At 47.6% G+C, this 16,947-nt stretch overlaps 1 protein-coding gene across 4 annotated transcripts in view; it reads right to left on the minus strand.

Annotated features, from left to right (window-relative positions):
* Window positions 1–11,158, minus strand: part of AMPH (amphiphysin) — a 115,399-nt gene extending 104,241 nt beyond the window's left edge. For all 4 annotated transcript variants that reach the window (XM_064169966.1, XM_064169965.1, XM_064169964.1 and 1 more), the window contains exon 1: window positions 10,989–11,158. In XM_064169966.1, coding sequence (XP_064026036.1) covers window positions 10,989–11,057 — 69 coding nt within the window. In that variant the 5' untranslated portion in view covers window positions 11,058–11,158. The remainder of the gene's footprint in view (window positions 1–10,988) is intronic.
* Between the last annotated feature and the right edge of the window lie 5,789 nt (window positions 11,159–16,947).

Here is a 16,947-nt window from a genome sequence, read left to right on the forward strand (position 1 = left end):
GACAGAAGCAAAAGCTTACCAATGGTCACAGACAAGAAAGAAAATTCAGATTCTCTGTCTTCTTTAGGCAATTTTCTCAAGCCCCTATTTGTTAAAGATAAAACATTAGCCCATCCTTTGAGTGGTTTTCAAACTGAAACCTGAGAAGAGATGGATTAGCAGTTTCCTTTAAGTCTCATTGTGCAGAAGTGTGCACACTACAAAGATGGCATTCTGTTAAATGTTCATGAAGAAAACCTATTGGGCATAATTTTCTAATGTAAAGTAGAAATTATTCTTCAAATGGTTGTTTTAGTGACAGCCTAAGACTTTGGCAGGCCATCCTCTCCTCTTCTGCCTAACAAAAAATACTGATTTGTAGTTCTCACTGAAGCACTGGCCTCTATCACTGTAAAGCACAGATTTAGCAGTCTTGACGGTGCAAAAAATGGGGTGCAAGTGACTCCAAGCAAGACTAGGAGACACCAAAGGAATCAATCTGCTAGAGAGACAAGGAGAACAAGGTAGGTTATCTTATCTGGGAGCAAGCAGGAGGCTTTTGGTCAGAAAAAGAAGTGGCAAGAAGAAGGCAACACAACTGAAACAACTGAGAACAGGGCACTGGGAGACCAGAGACTTCAATTGTGGTCCAGCCCCTGACCTCACTGTCTCCCCACCCACAGAAAGGCTGCTGAACTCCTCTCCCATTGCCCCACCAACCTTTGTAGAAAATATCCAAACAGAATTTCACCGAGTGCTTGTCCACACCAATCCCTAGTTCTGCAGAGTCTCACAGATGTCCCTGTCCTACAGGTAATGAAGAATAATTACTGAGAGACAGAAAGGCAAAGCAGCCAGAAGGAGGAACAACCAACATCCTGCGTTAGCTTTCTCATACCACAAATGGACACTCCAGCAAAGCCTTATGTGTGCCTTTGCCACAGTCCCATGTCTTACCTTACCTTGAAAACCAGATCAATTAGCAGAGACACAACAAGACAAAGCGGCACAATTATTTCCCAAGTTGGTCATTGGTTTATGATTTCAGCAACTCCTGACTGAATAACTACTAAGCAGCTCAAGAACTAAAAAGATCTTGCATTTGAGAGCAGCAAAAGCTTAGTCATGCATAGCACTGATGCTGCAGAACATTCAGAGAGGAGCAATCCAGCACTTCAAACACTTTGGAGGGTCAAAGCAGCTGAGTTTACAGCAGAGCCCAATGAACTAAACCAAACAGTTCCCTAGGGAAAACATTCCCCACGTTGAAGCACCAGAGACATCTGCTACCCTTTCTCTCCTGACTCCACAGTCCAAGGTGAATGGAAGGACTAGTACAGGAGGCATAAAGTGCTGCCTGATCAGAGGTTTTAGATGGGAGCAAATCCTACTGTGCATGCTTTTAGGCAGGTGAAAAAATCCCTCTGCTGTTTCCAAGTGAGTTCAAGGAGCTGTTGCCATACTCATATGGGCAACCACAATAAAGTGTTACAAGATATCTCTCACCTTTTATTTCCATTTTCTCCCAAACTAAGGAAATCTGTCAACTCACACTTGCAAGTCAGTGAAAGGGGACTCCTCACAGCTTGGCCAGCCATGCTGAGCTGCTGTAGGCAGGGCAGGAATAGGCATGCTGCTCTCACTTCCAAGCTGACCTTCACCTCCTACTCACCCTGATTTTCTCTGCAATTTACCCCCACTGAAATATCCTGACATGAGAGAAACTGAGCAGTTTTCTTCACTGTTCCTCCACAGAAAATGTTGGCCAGTGAGATGAAAGCCAAAGTGTATTCATTTCTGCATGGAGCTTATTTGCACCTTGTAGTTGTGTTTAGAACTGCCTGAGCTGTGCCTGAGGGCAAACATGCTAAACCATAAGAGCCTGAGAACAGAATTACTGCTATAGAGGGAAAGTTCATCTGGCCCAACACTTAGTCTCCACAAATGTCTCAAGGAGAGCAGATAAGCAATGCAAGTTTGCTTTTGTTGAGGTTTTGAGGTGGTCATAGAATCATAGAAGCAACCAGGTTGGAAGAGACCTCCAAGATCATCCAGTCCAACCTAGCACCCAGCCCCATCCAGTCAACTAGACCATAGCACTAAGTGCCTCATCCAGTCTTCTCTTGAAGACCTCCAGGGATGGAGACTCCACCACCTCCCTGGGCAGCCCATTCCAATGCCAATCACTCTCTCTGGCAAAAACTTCCTCCTAACATCCAGCCTAGACTTCCCCCGGCACAGCTTGAGACTGTGTCCCCTTGTTCTATTGCTGGTTGCCTGGGAGAAGAGGCCACCCCCTACTTGGCTACAGCCTCCCTTCAGGTAGTTGTAGACAGCAATGGGGTCACCCCTGAGCCTCCACTTCTCCAGGCTAAACAACCCCAGCTCCCTCAGCCTCTCCTCATAGGGTTTGTGTTCCAGGCCTTAATGGCTGCAACCAAGCTCCTCTGGTTAGCCCTATCTACACCCTCCACTGCCAAGGGCCCAAAGGACACATCTCAGCTCAGCATGGGGCCTCCAGTCCCTGCCTGAGCCACGCTGTAGGTGTGCCTTCTGTCTCCTGGATGGAGCAGTGCTCTCCAGGATGGAGCCCTCAGCCCTGTGTCAGAGCTTGTGCAGAACTCAGCATCACACAGCAGCACTGCACTCTCTCTGTGTTCACTCTGGAGCCATGAGCCTGCTCTTGTCTGAAACGCCAGGGACGTTCCAGCGCCACAAACACCCGAAAGGACACAACACACAAAGGATACAGTTGCAAGCAGAGGTTCATTTTATTGACTCAGTATGCTAGATTTTGTGTGCCAGGTTCTTAACGTTTGTCATTAGGGTTTTTTTGGTTAGATTTTTTAGGTTGGTCAGGTTTTTCATTAGACTTCTCTGATATTTAAGGTTTGTCAGATTTTTTTGGGTCAGATTTTTTCCGCTTCTTAGTTTTTATCTTCAATATTTTATGCTTGTTGAGTTTTTAATGCTGGTTAGATGCTTTTTGTGAGGTTTGTTTTTAGGTTTTGGTTAGATTTGGTTAGATTTTTTTGGTAGATTTTTCATGTTAGGTTTATTATGTTAGATTTTTATTTTAGGCTGTTAGATTTTTAAGGTAGGGTAGATTTTTTTAGGTTAGATTGTGTGGATCAGTTAGATTTTTTTTTTTTTTTGTTAGATTTCCTAGGTTGGTTATTTTTTTCCTGACTTTCTGGGTTTTGGGTGAATTAGGGGGCTGTTAGATTTTTTTTTTTGTTCATTTTTTTAAGGTTTTTAATATTTATTTACATTGGGCAGGAGAGTTTACCTTGGCTGGTTACATTTGGCAGGAGAGATTACCTTGGCTGGTTACATTTGGCAGGAGAGATTACCTTGGCTGGTTACATTTGACAGGAGAGATTACCTTGGCTGGTTACATTTGACAGGAGAGATTACCTTGGCTGGTTGCATTTGGTAGGAGAGATTACCTTGGCTGGTTACATTTGACAGGAGAGATTACCTTGGCTGGTTGCATTTGGTAGGAGAGATTACCTTGGCTGGTTGCATTTGGTAGGAGAGATTTCTTTGCTTTGAGAAAATTCTTTGGCTCGAGAGATTTGATAGGAGAGATTACCTTGGCTGGAGAGATTTGATGGGAGAGATTACCTTGGCTGGTTAGATTTGATAGGAAGAATTTCTTTGGCTGGTTAGATTTGATAGGAGAGATTTCTTTGGCTGGTTAGATTTGATAGGAGAGATTTCTTTGGCTGGTTGGATTTGATAGGAGAGATTTCTTTGGCTGGTTAGACTTGATAGGAGAGATTACCTTGGCTGGTTAGACTTGATGGGAGAGATTACCTTGGCTGGTTAGACTTGATGGGAGAGATTACCTTGGCTGGTTAGACTTGATGGGAGAGATTACCTTGGCTGGTTAGACTTGATGGGAGAGATTTCTTTGGCTGGTTAGATTTGATGGGAGAGATTTCTTTGGCTGGTTAGATTTGATGGGAGAGATTACCTTGGCTGGTTAGATTTGATGGGAGAGATTTCTTTGGCTGGTTAGATTTGATAGGAGAGATTACCTTGGCTGGTTAGATTTGATGGGAGAGATTTCTTTGGCTGGTTAGATTTGATAGGAGAGATTACCTTGGCTGGTTAGATTTGATGGGAGAGATTACCTTGGCTGGTTATATTTGATGGGAGAGATTTCTTTGGCTGGTTAGATTTGATAGGAGAGATTACCTTGGCTGGTTAGATTTGATAGGAAGAATTTCTTTGGCTGGTTAGATTTGATAGGAAGAATTTCTTTGGCTGGTTAGATTTGATGGGAAGAATTTCTTTGGCTGGTTAGATTTGATAGGAAGAATTTCTTTGGCTGGTTAGATTTGATGGGAGAGATTACCTTGGCTGGTTAGATTTGATAGGAGAGATTACCTTGGCTGGTTAGATTTGATAGGAGAGATTTCTTTGGCTGGTTAATTTGATAGGAGAGATTACCTTGGCTGGTTAGATTTGATAGGAGAGATTTCTTTGGCTGGTTAGATTTGATAGGAGAGATTTCTTTGGCTGGTTAGATTTGATAGGAGAGATTTCTTTGGCTGGTTAGATTTGATAGGAGAGATTACCTTGGCTGGAGAGATTTGATAGGAGAGAATTTTTTTTTTTTTAATTGTTAGATTTGAAATGAGAGGTTTCTTTGGTTGGTTGGATTAGACAGGAGAGACTTCTCTCTCTGGCTGGTTAGATTTTATGGGAATGATTTCTTTCTATGGCCTGCTAGATTTTGTACGAGAGATTTCTTTCTTTGCCTGGCGTGATTTCTTTGGCTGCTTTGATTTTCCAGGAGAGGCTTCTTTGGCTGGTTAGATTTGATAGAAAAGATTTCTTTCCATGGCTTACTAGATTGATTTGGCTGTTTAGATTTCTTTCTTTGGTGGTTTAGATTTTATAGGAGAGATTTTTCTCTGGCTGTTTAGATTTATAGGAAAGATTTCTCTGGCTGGCTAGATTGCTCTCTATCTTTGCCTGGTTAGAATTGATAGGAGATTTCTCTCTTTGGATGGTTAGATTTCTCTCTGGCTGGTTAGATTTCATAAGAAAGATTTCCTTCTATGCCTTGCTATATTTTATAAAAGAGATTTCTTTCTTTGGCTGGTTTGATTTCCTTGGGTGGTTAAATCTGACAGAATAGATTCCCTTGGTTGGTTTAGATTTGACAGGAGAGATTTCTTTGGCTGGAGAGATTTGACAGGAGATATTTCTTTGGTTGGTTGGATTTGACAGGAGAGATTCCTTCATCTTGAGAGATTTCTTTGGCTGATTAGATTTGATAGGAGAGATTTCTTTGGCTTGCTAGATTTTATAGGGGAGATTTCTTTCTTTTGGCTGGTTAGATCTCTCTGTGTCTCTTTGGCTGGTTAGTTTTTTCTCCTTGGCTGGTTAGATTTTACAGGAGGGATTTCTTTCTTTAACTGGTTAGATGCTTTTTGGTGGATTAGACTGAATAGGAGAGATTTCCTTCTTTAACTCATTAAGATTTCTTTGGCTGTTTAGATTTGATAGGAGAGGTGCCAGAGCAGCAGCAAGAACGTAGCCTGAAGCAGCCCTGACAAGGGGCTGTGCTCAATGCTACGGAGAAAGACTCAAATCCTGCGACTCTTGAAAACTTTCTGTCCCTGCCTATGCAGCCCGAGGGCCACACTTGTGTAGCACAAGCAGCAGACACCTGGCCAAAATGGCCCAAAAGAGGCCTGGGCAAGGAGCTGTGCTCAGTGCTACAGAGGAAGGCAAAAAACCCCCGGCGACACTCAATAGTGCCGTGTGAGGGAAAAAAAGCCTTCCTCCTCCCCTAGCTGCAGGGCATCTTCCTGGTGCATGGGCAGCGGGCAGTAACCCAGCCGAAAGGGAGCGGAGGTGCCCTGCCAAGTGGTCATGCTCAGTGCTGCAGAGGAAGGCAAAAACCCCCCGGGGACCAGTGCCAATCTGCCCCGGGGAGAAAAATTCCTTCCTGACCCCAAAGCTGGCGATCGGCTACTCCCTGAGCAGCTGAGCACGCCCTGCTGCCTCCTCCCACAGGCTTGCCGTGCCTCCCGGGAGATGCCCAAGCCCTGCCCTCCCTCAATCTGGAGCCATTATCTCAGGGGCTCCACAGAGTGGCTAAATGTCCCTGGCCTGATAGACCTTGAGGACAAGAATCTTTCCCGTGCTTGGCAGGACACCTTTGGGTGCTCCAAAGCACCGGGACCCCTGGCAACACCTCTACATCCCATTTCTTACTGCTGCTGCTGCAATTGCCTCTGCAGGGCTCCTGAAGAACACATTCTCTTGATCTTGCTATTGCTGTCCAGCTGAACAAGCCTCAGGCACCTCCAGGAATTGGTGGCTGCTCTCATCTGCACAAGCCTGCTCCAGCTGTGGTCTTCCTCTCTCCGCCCTCACCAAGTAATTCCTCCAGCTCCTTGAAGCTTTCCTCTGGGAGGTCCTGGGCGTCTGGGCCAGGTGTGGCAGCAGACACAGCAGGATGCTCCCTTTATAGCGTCCCAGGCCATTGTGAGTGCCGTTGCCAGGTGACAGCTCTGTGACATCGGCGTGACAGGGCCCCACGCACGGCCCCACCGCCACTGCTCCGCACCTCTGCCCAGCGGACTGCAGAGGAAGCCTCTGGGCTGCTGGCCTCAAAGTATCCCCTAGGGCAGGAGACCCAGGGGGGCTTCTCCCTGCCCTTGGTAGTTCATTCACTGGGCTCCCTGCTGGGCTTTACTGCTGTGGCCTCTGCTGCTCAGCTCGCAGGGACAAACCTAGCACTGTTCATCTGCTCTCAGGCCATGACAGAAACCAACCTTGCCGGCCACGGGCAGCCAGCACCCATGACGAGGCTGCCTTAGTCCACCTGGTCCTCCGAGCTGGTGGGCCACAGCTGTGGGAACAGCACTCTTCTGCCTGCGGACACTGACGTTGTAAAGAGCCTCACTGTGTCAGCTGGCTGAGCAGCAGGACTAAAAGGGGATTGTAGGCTCATCTGCATGGCAACCATGTCCCAGAGCTGTTCCTTACGGCTTAAATCTGGGGGCAGGAGTTGAACACCTGGTGGGCACCTTTGCCATTGATACCAAACTGGCAGGTGCTGTTGACTCTCTCAAGGGACAGGAGGCCTTGCAAAAAGATCTGGATAGATTGGAGCTTTGGGCAGTCATCAGGGGCATGAAACTCAACACAAACAAATGCCAGATTCTGCACCTGGGACAGAGTAAAGCCAGGCACAAGTCTAAGCTGGGGCAGCAGTGGTGGAGAGCAGCTCTGCAGAAAAGAACTTGAAGGTGACAGTTGACAGGAGGCTCCACAGGAGTTGGCAGTGTGTGCCCTGGCAGCCAAGAGGGCACTTTAAAAGGGTATGAAGGTCCTTGAAAGCATCCCAAGAAAGGCACCAAAGCTAGAATAGGGGCTGTTAGGCATGTCCTCTGAGGAGTGGCTGAGAACATAGGGTTTATCTACTCTGCAGAGAAGGAGGGTGAGGAGTGACCTCAGTGTTACCTCCAGCATCCTGAGGCAGGGAAGTGGGAAAAGGGAGATGCTGATCTTTCTGTTACTCAGTGCCAGGACACATGGGAATGGCTCAAAAGTGTCAGGATGGGGTTTGAACTTGACATAAGCAAACACTTCTTTTCCTGAGAGGGTGGTTAAACCCAGGAAGATGCAATATGGTCAATGCCCCAAACCTGCCAGTGTTTAAGAGGCATTTATGTGGCCCATGCCCTTCATATCATGTTTGAGCTTCTAGTCAGCCCTGAAGTGGTCAGGCAGTTTGACTAGATGGTTGCTGGTCCCTTCCAGCTGAACTATTCTAGTCTATGCACTTAAGAGATGCTGGCTTACAAACGAGAGGATAGGGAGATAACTGGTGTTACAAATTTGGTTAGCAATTTCAATTCAAGTTTCCAGAGGAACCTAGGAACACAAACTCATCCTCCTCATCCAAGTAATCTTGTCCTCAGAACTGACTCAGCCAGTCTTGATTACCAAAACACCAGGTTTCAGTATAAATAGACATGGAATGTATCAGTGTTTTGTTTACATCTATGGCTGGGATGTAGGCTCCTAAATTGCTCTAAGCCTTTTCAAACTTTAATCCAAGTTGTTCAGCTGACTGTTGTCAGCTCCCAGCAGATGCTGCAAGCTCAGCCCATCCATGCTTCCTGAACTTTGGGAGAAGCAACTGAAGAAATGCAGTGAAAAGCAGCATAACTTAAATGCTCAGATAATAATTGATTCAAAATCAGGGTGTCAGAGCACAGGTGCTAGCACCAGAAGTACCACGGATGATGTGAAAAATGAAGTGATCAATTGTTATTCTGAGCTGTTTAATATTATATTTTGAGTACCAGCCTAGTCCAGCCCATATTGGACAACTGCCACCTTCCCCTCATTAGCACTTCAATTCAGGATTGAGTGTGTGATTTCTTACTATCTTCCTTTATAATGCCAAGACAGACATATATGGGCACATGCACTGCCTACACCACACAACAAAAAAATCTCCTAGACCCTGGAGAACTGAAGATGACAGCATCATTAGAAAAAATACTTTCCACAGATGGAAGGTTTATGTTTTTAAGACCTCAATACACCCTATATCTATAAATGCTGTGTAAATGCAATTGACCATATGGACACATTAAGTAAACCGAAGGTGCCCAAATTCAACATAAGTAACAAGGCAAAGCAACTTGGAATGTATTTAAAACCTCTTTAAGCCACTGTTATGATGCCATTCTGTTCACTCCTAGATACAATTTCATTGCTGTCATCGAGTACCCAAAGCAGAGAAACAAAATCTCATCATTTTATATCACTCCAATTTGGGAGCATTGATTTTATTCTTTAAGGCAAAGTTTTAGCAAAACGATATAAGATTTTTATGCTGTATAACCACAAAGAAACTCAAAGCCAACCAGAATTGCAGGCATGAGAGAACAGATGTGCAGAGCTCATACAATATGCATGCCATGAAGAGGGAAGCTGGGATACAGAGCTACAAGGTACTATGACCTACTCTACATCAGATCACTAAGAGCTTTCAATCCCTGAAAACAAGCAATGTTTAGACTCACCGACATAAGAAACAACCAACACAGACGCTACAATAAGGCCAGAATTTCCAGATGTACTGTACTACATGCAGATCAAACCAGACAGCCTTTGCCCATGTAGCTGATCATCAAAGCAAAAACAGAGCAGCTCAGCCTCCAGAGCACAACATCACCCCCACCAAAACACGCTTCGGGTATTGAGGCAGCTACCCTGGAGCTGGTGCACGAGCAGTCTTTGCCAGGACATCAGGACCTCGGGTACTCAGATTAAGGTGTGCTCTCTGGTATGCCCACATGCTTCTGTAAACAAGACCTCCCACATGTGAACACCACGAAGAAGTACGTGTGATCTGTAAGACTTACATCGGTGCTTCACTACACAGTTAACTGTAATAGCACTGATCAAGGCACAAGGAAACAAGCAGTATTTTTAGGCTTCTACTCCAATTACTGACCCAGCTCTACTCACACCATAAAGTCACAGGCTCTCTTCAAAGCATTAAAGAGTATATACTGTGTTTTGCTCAAAACCAGCTGCAGTCCAAGCCTGCAGGAATGGAAGTGTCATGTCTTTGGAATTGACAATTGTAGTATTTTATGACCTTGTGAGCAATACAAAAGTATTTGAAAGGGAAAATCCATCACCTGCCCGTGACAGCCTCACCTATCATATTCTTAAATTATGACACGATTGCATATGTGACTTTCCTACATCTTAATCATTGCAATTTTTATTTCCTTTGAGTTGCACGTGTGGCAAAAATGAATTGGGGTTTTCTAGGCAGTGAAGTACGAGAAGCTGTGCTCAAAAAATCATCTCTTGCAATTCTCCAGAGGCCTATTACACAGGGCATGTAACAACACAGGATGTATGCTCGAGGGGTACACAGGCTTTATTAGCCCGCAAAAGAGATGACTTGCAACGTTTGCTGACCACTGCGCTTCCGAATTCCTGCTGAGAACAGCTTTGTAACAAACCGCACTAGTAGCTGACGGGCGCTATATATAGCCCCACACAAACGCCCTTCTGCTTCAGCGGTTTAATGCCGCTGTCTGTGGTCCTGCTCCGGGACACCAAGCAGATGTACAGCTATCGGCTCCCGTTCGTGAAGCCGGACAAAACCAAACAGCGGCCAACACGGCCCTCGTCCTGCCCGCTGGCAATACCCCTCGGCTTTGCGCTTGCTCAGGTTCAGGCTACGGGAACGCAAGAGCCGGTACGCAGACTTCCACGCCACAAACATCACCATCTGCACATGCTGACCGGCCTCACGACACTTGGGCGAGCTCCCCAGACCTGAAGCAGCGAATAACGGAGGCGCCGGCCCCCGCCAGCACCCCCTTGCTTCGGCCCCCGCAGGTTTCTGTCACCCCGAGCGGGTTTTTCTGTCACAGAGCGCAGCACGCAGGATGGCTGCAGCCGGGGATGAGCCGGCGCGGATATTAAAGGAAACGCAATCCTCTTAGGCGGGCTGGCGGCGGGCGGGGAGCCGAGCCGAGCCGAGCCCTCCTCTCCAGCCGCGGCTCGGGCCACCCCGCCGCGCCAGGGCCGCAGCCACCCGGCCTGCCCCGCAGGGAGCCCGGCTGCTCCCGAAGGGCGACGAGGCGGCGGCGGCTCGCTCTGGCCTGCGGCAGGGGAACACCCGGGGCCGCCCGCATCCCCCACCGCGGCACCAGAGGGGAGCGATCCGCGGCCGGTGCGCCACGGCCAGCGGCACGGCGGAGCGGGGGGCAGCTGGCACCCGTAAATGGGCCGGTTACATAATAACGTGTTCGGCCGGTCGCCCACCCCCCTCCCACGGCGGCGGTTCCGCACCCCAGCGGACGGGGAGCGGGAACCTCGCAGCCGCGGGCCGCGAGCGGGGCCGCCCGCGACCCTGCACACCGCCGCCGCCGCCGCCCCTGTCCGCCTCCCGCCCGCCCTTCCCCAAGGCACCGCCGCCCCCCGCCGCTGCAGCGCACCTTCTCCTGGGCACGGTTGAGGCGCTTCTGGACGTTTTTGGCGAAGATGCCGGTCTTCATATCAGCCATGGCTGCCAGCGGGGACGGGAAGGGCTGGGGGGACAGGCGGGCGAGGCAGAGCCCGGCGGCGAGCGGCAGCGGCGCGGCAGGGAGAGGCGGAGGGAGGCAGCACGAGGCGGCGGGGGGGGAGGAGGAGGGCCTTAAAGGCACGGCGGGGGGGAGGGGGCGGGGCCGCCGCTGCCTCAGGTGAGCCACAGGGGCCCCGGGGAGGGGGCGACAGCCTTGGCCCCTGCAGGCCAGGCCATTGCTCTAGGTAATAAAGAGCAGCGAGAGGTAACGGTGTGAGTGTGTGAACGAACGTTTCCAGAAGCCACCAGTGCTGCAGTAGCAGATGGCCATGTCCAGAGCGGGATAAGCCCCCTTCATTTCTACCAGGTTACATTTGCCTACTTTCCAGGCTCTCTGGATGCCTTTCTGGCTGGTTCTGGGGCTGCAGCATCACAGGCAGAGCAGCTGGGTGCTGCCGTTCACAGACCTGCACCCTGAGCTGAGGACAAGCTGGGCTTGTTGGCACGGCCCGTGGCTGTGCTGGACTCACCACATGTGAATGCACACCTTGACTTGCCATGACACTGCTCTCATCCTCTTGGTGTAACAGCCAGCAGCAATAAACTGGCTCCAGGCTGGTGTAGGTTTGTGATCTTATTCCTGAAATTACAAATTGCAGTCAAAACTAGAGGGCAGCCACAACAAAACTCTTCCTCCTCCCTTGGCATTCCAGAGCTCTCTCACTAAATTCGCAGATCACACCAAAGCCAAGTGGGAGTGTTGATCTGCACAAAGGTAGAAAGGCCCTGCAGAGGGATCTGGACAGGCTGGATTGATGCACTAAGGTCAGGTTTAACAAGGTCAAGTGCCAAATCCTGCACTTGGGTCACACCAACCCCAGGCAAGGCTACAGGCTTGGGCCAGAGTGGCTGTAGAGCTCTCCAGCAGAAAAAGACCTGGGGGTGTTGATGGACAGCTGTCACAGTATCAGTGTCACAGTATCACAGTGTCACAGTATCATCAGGGTTGGAAGAGACCTCATAGATCATCAAGTCCAACCCTGTCTGAACATGAGCCAGCAGTGTGCTCAGGTGGCCAAGTGGCTGAGAAGGCAAACAGCATCCTGGCCTGTATCAGGAAGAGAGAGGCTAACAGGATGAGAGGAAATGGCCTCAAGTGGCACCAGAGGAGATTTAGATTGGAAAACAGGAAAAAATTATTTCCTGAAAGAGTGGTCAGAACAGGCTGCCCAGGGAGGTGGTGGAGCCACCATCCCTGGAGGTGTCAAAAACACATGTAGACATGGCACATGGGGATGTGGTTTAGTGGGCATGTTGGTGTCAGGTTGGTGGTTGAACCTGATGATCTTAGAGGTCTTTTCCAACTTAATAATTCTATGATTCAATCACCCTAAAATCCAGGAGCACTCAGCACCAGTCACTCAAGGTTAGTAAACTCCATGTCCCCAGGTACTGTGGCACCAGATTCACTCCTAGCATTTGTTTCTGCTATTGGGCTGAGCATGGAGCTCTCTGATCCAGAGAACAGAAACCCAGTGACAAACGTGGCAAAGCAACACAAACCAAAACACCCCAGCTCCAGGCTCTGAGCCTGCACCTATATTCTCCCATAGGAAGCTGTCAAATGGCTGTAACACTTCTCACTGATTTTTCAGGTTGGTACAAAACCCAAGCCAGAAGTTCTTGTACCTGCCAAAAGAAAATACCCCTAGTAAGTCCAGTGAGACCGTGTGTTGCTGCCAGCCTCCCAGTCCCAGACCTACATGGTACATTTTGCTGTGGTATCAGGTAGAAGATTTAACATACCAGCTGCAGTACTAACGCTGCTTAGTAAGAAATGATGACCAACTTTCACATAAGCACCTTTTAAAAGGCAAAAGCAGAAACTCAAAGAAAACACATCATAGCAACTAAGGAAACTATTTTGTCTGAACACTGCAGATAGTTCTTATGATGCTGTGAGGCTGGTGAAAGATCAAAACAAAATCCCAGCATGCACAGTGCTCCCAAATTCTTTGAAGCAATATTTCATATCTTCAGAGTTTGTCCTCCTGGCCAGTTTGGCAGATGATTTAAAATGGATCATGCCATTTTAATAAAATAATCATGACAAGAGGTGAGCTGAGCTTTGATTACTTATGTATTTTCTTCACCAAAGGATGACCAAGGTGGCACGTACCACCAGCAGAGTAGGCCAGTGCATACGGGCTACTAGGAGAGGGAGAACACTTTCCCATGCCTTTTTGTCCCCACTTTGGGGACAAATATTGTCTGATACAACAATAGCAGGTCCCTCACCACCTACCCAAACAACTTGTTCATGCTGAAGCATGAGGAGCTGGAAGATATGTGGTCTGTTCTCAGTCATACAGCCCCTCTTTTTCTCCTCCACCAGATGACCTGTGCTAGTTTTGCCCCATGTAATGGCCTTGGACACAGCCATCAAATGGCTTTTTCACTGGCCAGTTTATCAGTGCACATACTGCTCTCCATCAGCTAGATTTTGGACAGTAACTACCAGCAAACAATCAGGCTGATCTCTTCATACCCCCTGCCTGCTGCTTACAACATTTGCCATTAATCTCTCTTAGGAGAAGATTTTCCATTAAGATTTGTTTTAAAGCAAATTTCTTTCAGCGTTGCTGACAGCTTAGTCTGAAATACATAATGGTTAAAAGCAAAGCCCCATTTGCTACCAGTTACCCTGCTTGTTTTCTCCTTATGTGTTATTATTTATCTGGTGTTATTTTACAGTGAGGTTGCACTTCAGTTTCACTTTTGATTAGCAGGGATGATCAGCCACTATTAGAAGAATACTTCCAGAGGAGTGGTGATTTTTGTCTCCCACATGTCTAAGGGGAAGGGAGAAGCTAAGTATGACCCGTGCTGCTTCAGCACCACTTCTGCCAGGGGACAATCCCTGTTTGCTGACAGTGTCGGTCAGAAAAAGAAGAAACCTGCATCTCTTCCGACTCACCAGCAGCATGGCTCCTTACCACACATTTCTGCAATTCTGAGCACTCATCACTCATGCAAAGCACTGAAACAAGAAGGGACCATTTCACAATAGTGGTAAAAAAAAATCAGCAGGTGTCTTGCAGCCCTTTCCATTGCACCAATAATTACAATATAGACATCAGCTGCTTCCGAGTAACACTGCACCTTTCATCTCGCAGAGCTCTACAAACGGCAGCGTGTGGAGGAAACTCACCATTCGCAGCCCAGGCATGGAAGATGAAAGGCATTCCCATCACAAGTGCACCCTTTTGTCATGCCGGTGGCAGATTAGAGTGCGAAATTATTATTCAAATTAAGCCGTAGGGAGCTGAAATCGAACTGTAGCTGTGGACTTTGGAAGGCAGAATGTATGGAGCCACATTCAATGCCAGAATGACACCTGTGGGAAACCACCATGAGAAGTTAAGTGGTTTCAGGTGCAGAGGACTCGAATATTAACTATCCTCTTATAAATGACAGCTTGGCACTATGCTTTCAGTTCAGGTTCAGCATGTCATGGGCAGAAAAACATCTAGCTACATTATCAGGGTAGTTTTTGTAGGTCTTGCAGCTATTTGGATGTGGGTCACAGAGAAGAGAGCAACCTGTCAGAATCACAAGACAGGGAAAGTAAGGAACACAGTGGAAAATACATGGCAAGAGGAAAAAAAAACGTTTTCATGACAAAAATGTGGTGCCAAGCCCTGTCAAAAGCCTACTCTGGAGGAAATGTTTAATAAACATTTGAAATTAAGCAGTATACATGCTCTATATTTAAAGACTTAGCCATATATAGTTAATTACAATTCTTCTTATTAAAGTCAAATATAGATTTGGGGTTTTTACCTTTTTCCTCCAGCACCATGGCTTCACATTAACACCTCTCTCTTGGTCATTAGCCTGCTGACACATTGAAGCTGTATTTACATTCTGGCACACAATACCAGTCCCACCACAGGGAATAATTTGATCTGAAAGGTGCCTTTCAGTTCCAGCTTCATTATTTGTCCCTCTCTGGCTTCACAGATCTACATGAAGGCAGGCAGTGCTTGGCACTGGCCTTTTTTCCCTGGAGGGCTGTCCTGCTGCTGACTTCAGTCAGCAAACAGGTTGAATCCCCACACTCCGACCCCCCTTAAATCAAGCCTTAGGTGGGCAAGTGGCACTGATGAGGAGACTGCAGAGCTCACTCACAGAATGAACTCTAGTGATTCTTTTGTATGAAATTTGCTCCTGAATAGCATCCATGGGACATGGACTACTGCAGCAGAGTTGTGTTCCTTCCCTCCTCCAAGTTCTCTTTCCTGGAAATAAAGGAATTAGAGAAAGCAGTACTACATGTAAATAGCCTGTCTGAAGAGCCTGTCCTTTAGCTGTGGCTAGTTACTCTTCTGTGTATTTGTAAGGCTGTGTTCCACATCTGTTTGGTTGTTGTTTTCCAACAACACAAAGAGCAGGGTATGGAGGCAACATAACCTTTGCATTCAGATCTCAGCAAATCTTTCTTTGGCCGTGCTCCTGACTCTACCTCTGATTAGTATCACCATATTATAGATGTACAGATGATAATAAATACTCCACTCATCCTACAACAGTCTCTGGAAGGAGATTTTTCTGAACTGTTTCAATATTATCTGAAGAGACAGTGTGGATGCTAACAGTTGCTATAACAGTCACTATAGGAACCAGACTCCGTAAGTGTTGCAGGCTTCCGAGTCCTTGGCATGCGAGACAGTGATTTTTCTCACACTGTGGGGAATAAGAAGTCTTTGGCTAATAATGTTATGCTGGTCTTATTTTAGAAGCATCTTTTTTACAGCATTTTGCATCTTTTATCAGAGGCAGCCTTGGTAAAAGTTAGACATAGAATCATAGAATGGTTTAGGTTGGAAGGGACCTCGAAGATCATCTAGTTCCAACTCCCTGCCATAGGCAAGGATGCCTCCCACTAGAACAGGGAAGCATGCTGAAGGCCTTGTCCAAGCTAGCCTTGAACACCTCCAGGGAGGGAGCATCCACAACCTCCCTAGGCAACCTGTGCCAGTGTTTCATCACTAGCATCTAGTTTAAATCTCCCCTCTGCCAGTTTAAACCCATTACTCCTCATCCTGTCATTACAAGACCTTGTCCCTCCCCAGCCCTCCTGTAGGCCCTCTTCAGATACTGGAAGGCCACTTTAAGATCTCCTCGAAGCCTTCTCTTCACCAGGCTGAAAAGCCCCAGCTCTTTTAGCCTGTCCTCACAGCAAAGGTGCTTCAGCCCTCTGATTGTCTTTGTGGCCCTTCTCTGGACTTGCTCCAACACTTGGATGTGTTGTGCTGGGGGCTCCAGAACTGCACACAGTACTCCAGGTGGGCTATGACAAGAGCAAAGGGAGAGAATCCCCTCCCTTGCCCTGATGGCCATGCTGCTTTTGCTGCAGCCCAGCACACTGTTGCTGTCTGGGCTGCACTCACACTGCTGCTTTGTGTTGAGCTTTTCATCAACCAACACCCTCAGGTCCTTTTCCTCAGGGCTGCTCTCAGCCATTTGCCTGTGCTTGGATTTGTGCTTGGGATTGTGCCAACCCAGGTGCAGGACCTTACACTTAGCCTTGTTGAATTTCATGAGGTTGGCCTGGGCACACCTCTCCAGCCTGTCCAGGTCCCTCTGGATGGATCCCTGCCCTCTAGCAAGTTGACTGTGCCACACAGCTTGGTGTCATTTGCAAACTTGCTGAGGGTGCACTCGATTCCTCTGTCCATATCACTGACGAAGGTGTTAAACAGCACTGGTGCCAGCACTATTATCCATTATCCAAAGTAAATGCTAACACCTTCTTCCCCTTTCCTTCTCCTTCCAAATAGTATTGAGAAATGTCCACACATTGGTGCTCAGCTCCCTGTTGTATCTCA

Source organism: Pogoniulus pusillus, chromosome 32 (assembly GCF_015220805.1).
Source record: "Pogoniulus pusillus isolate bPogPus1 chromosome 32, bPogPus1.pri, whole genome shotgun sequence".
In the NCBI taxonomy this organism is placed as follows: domain Eukaryota; kingdom Metazoa; phylum Chordata; class Aves; order Piciformes; family Lybiidae; genus Pogoniulus; species Pogoniulus pusillus.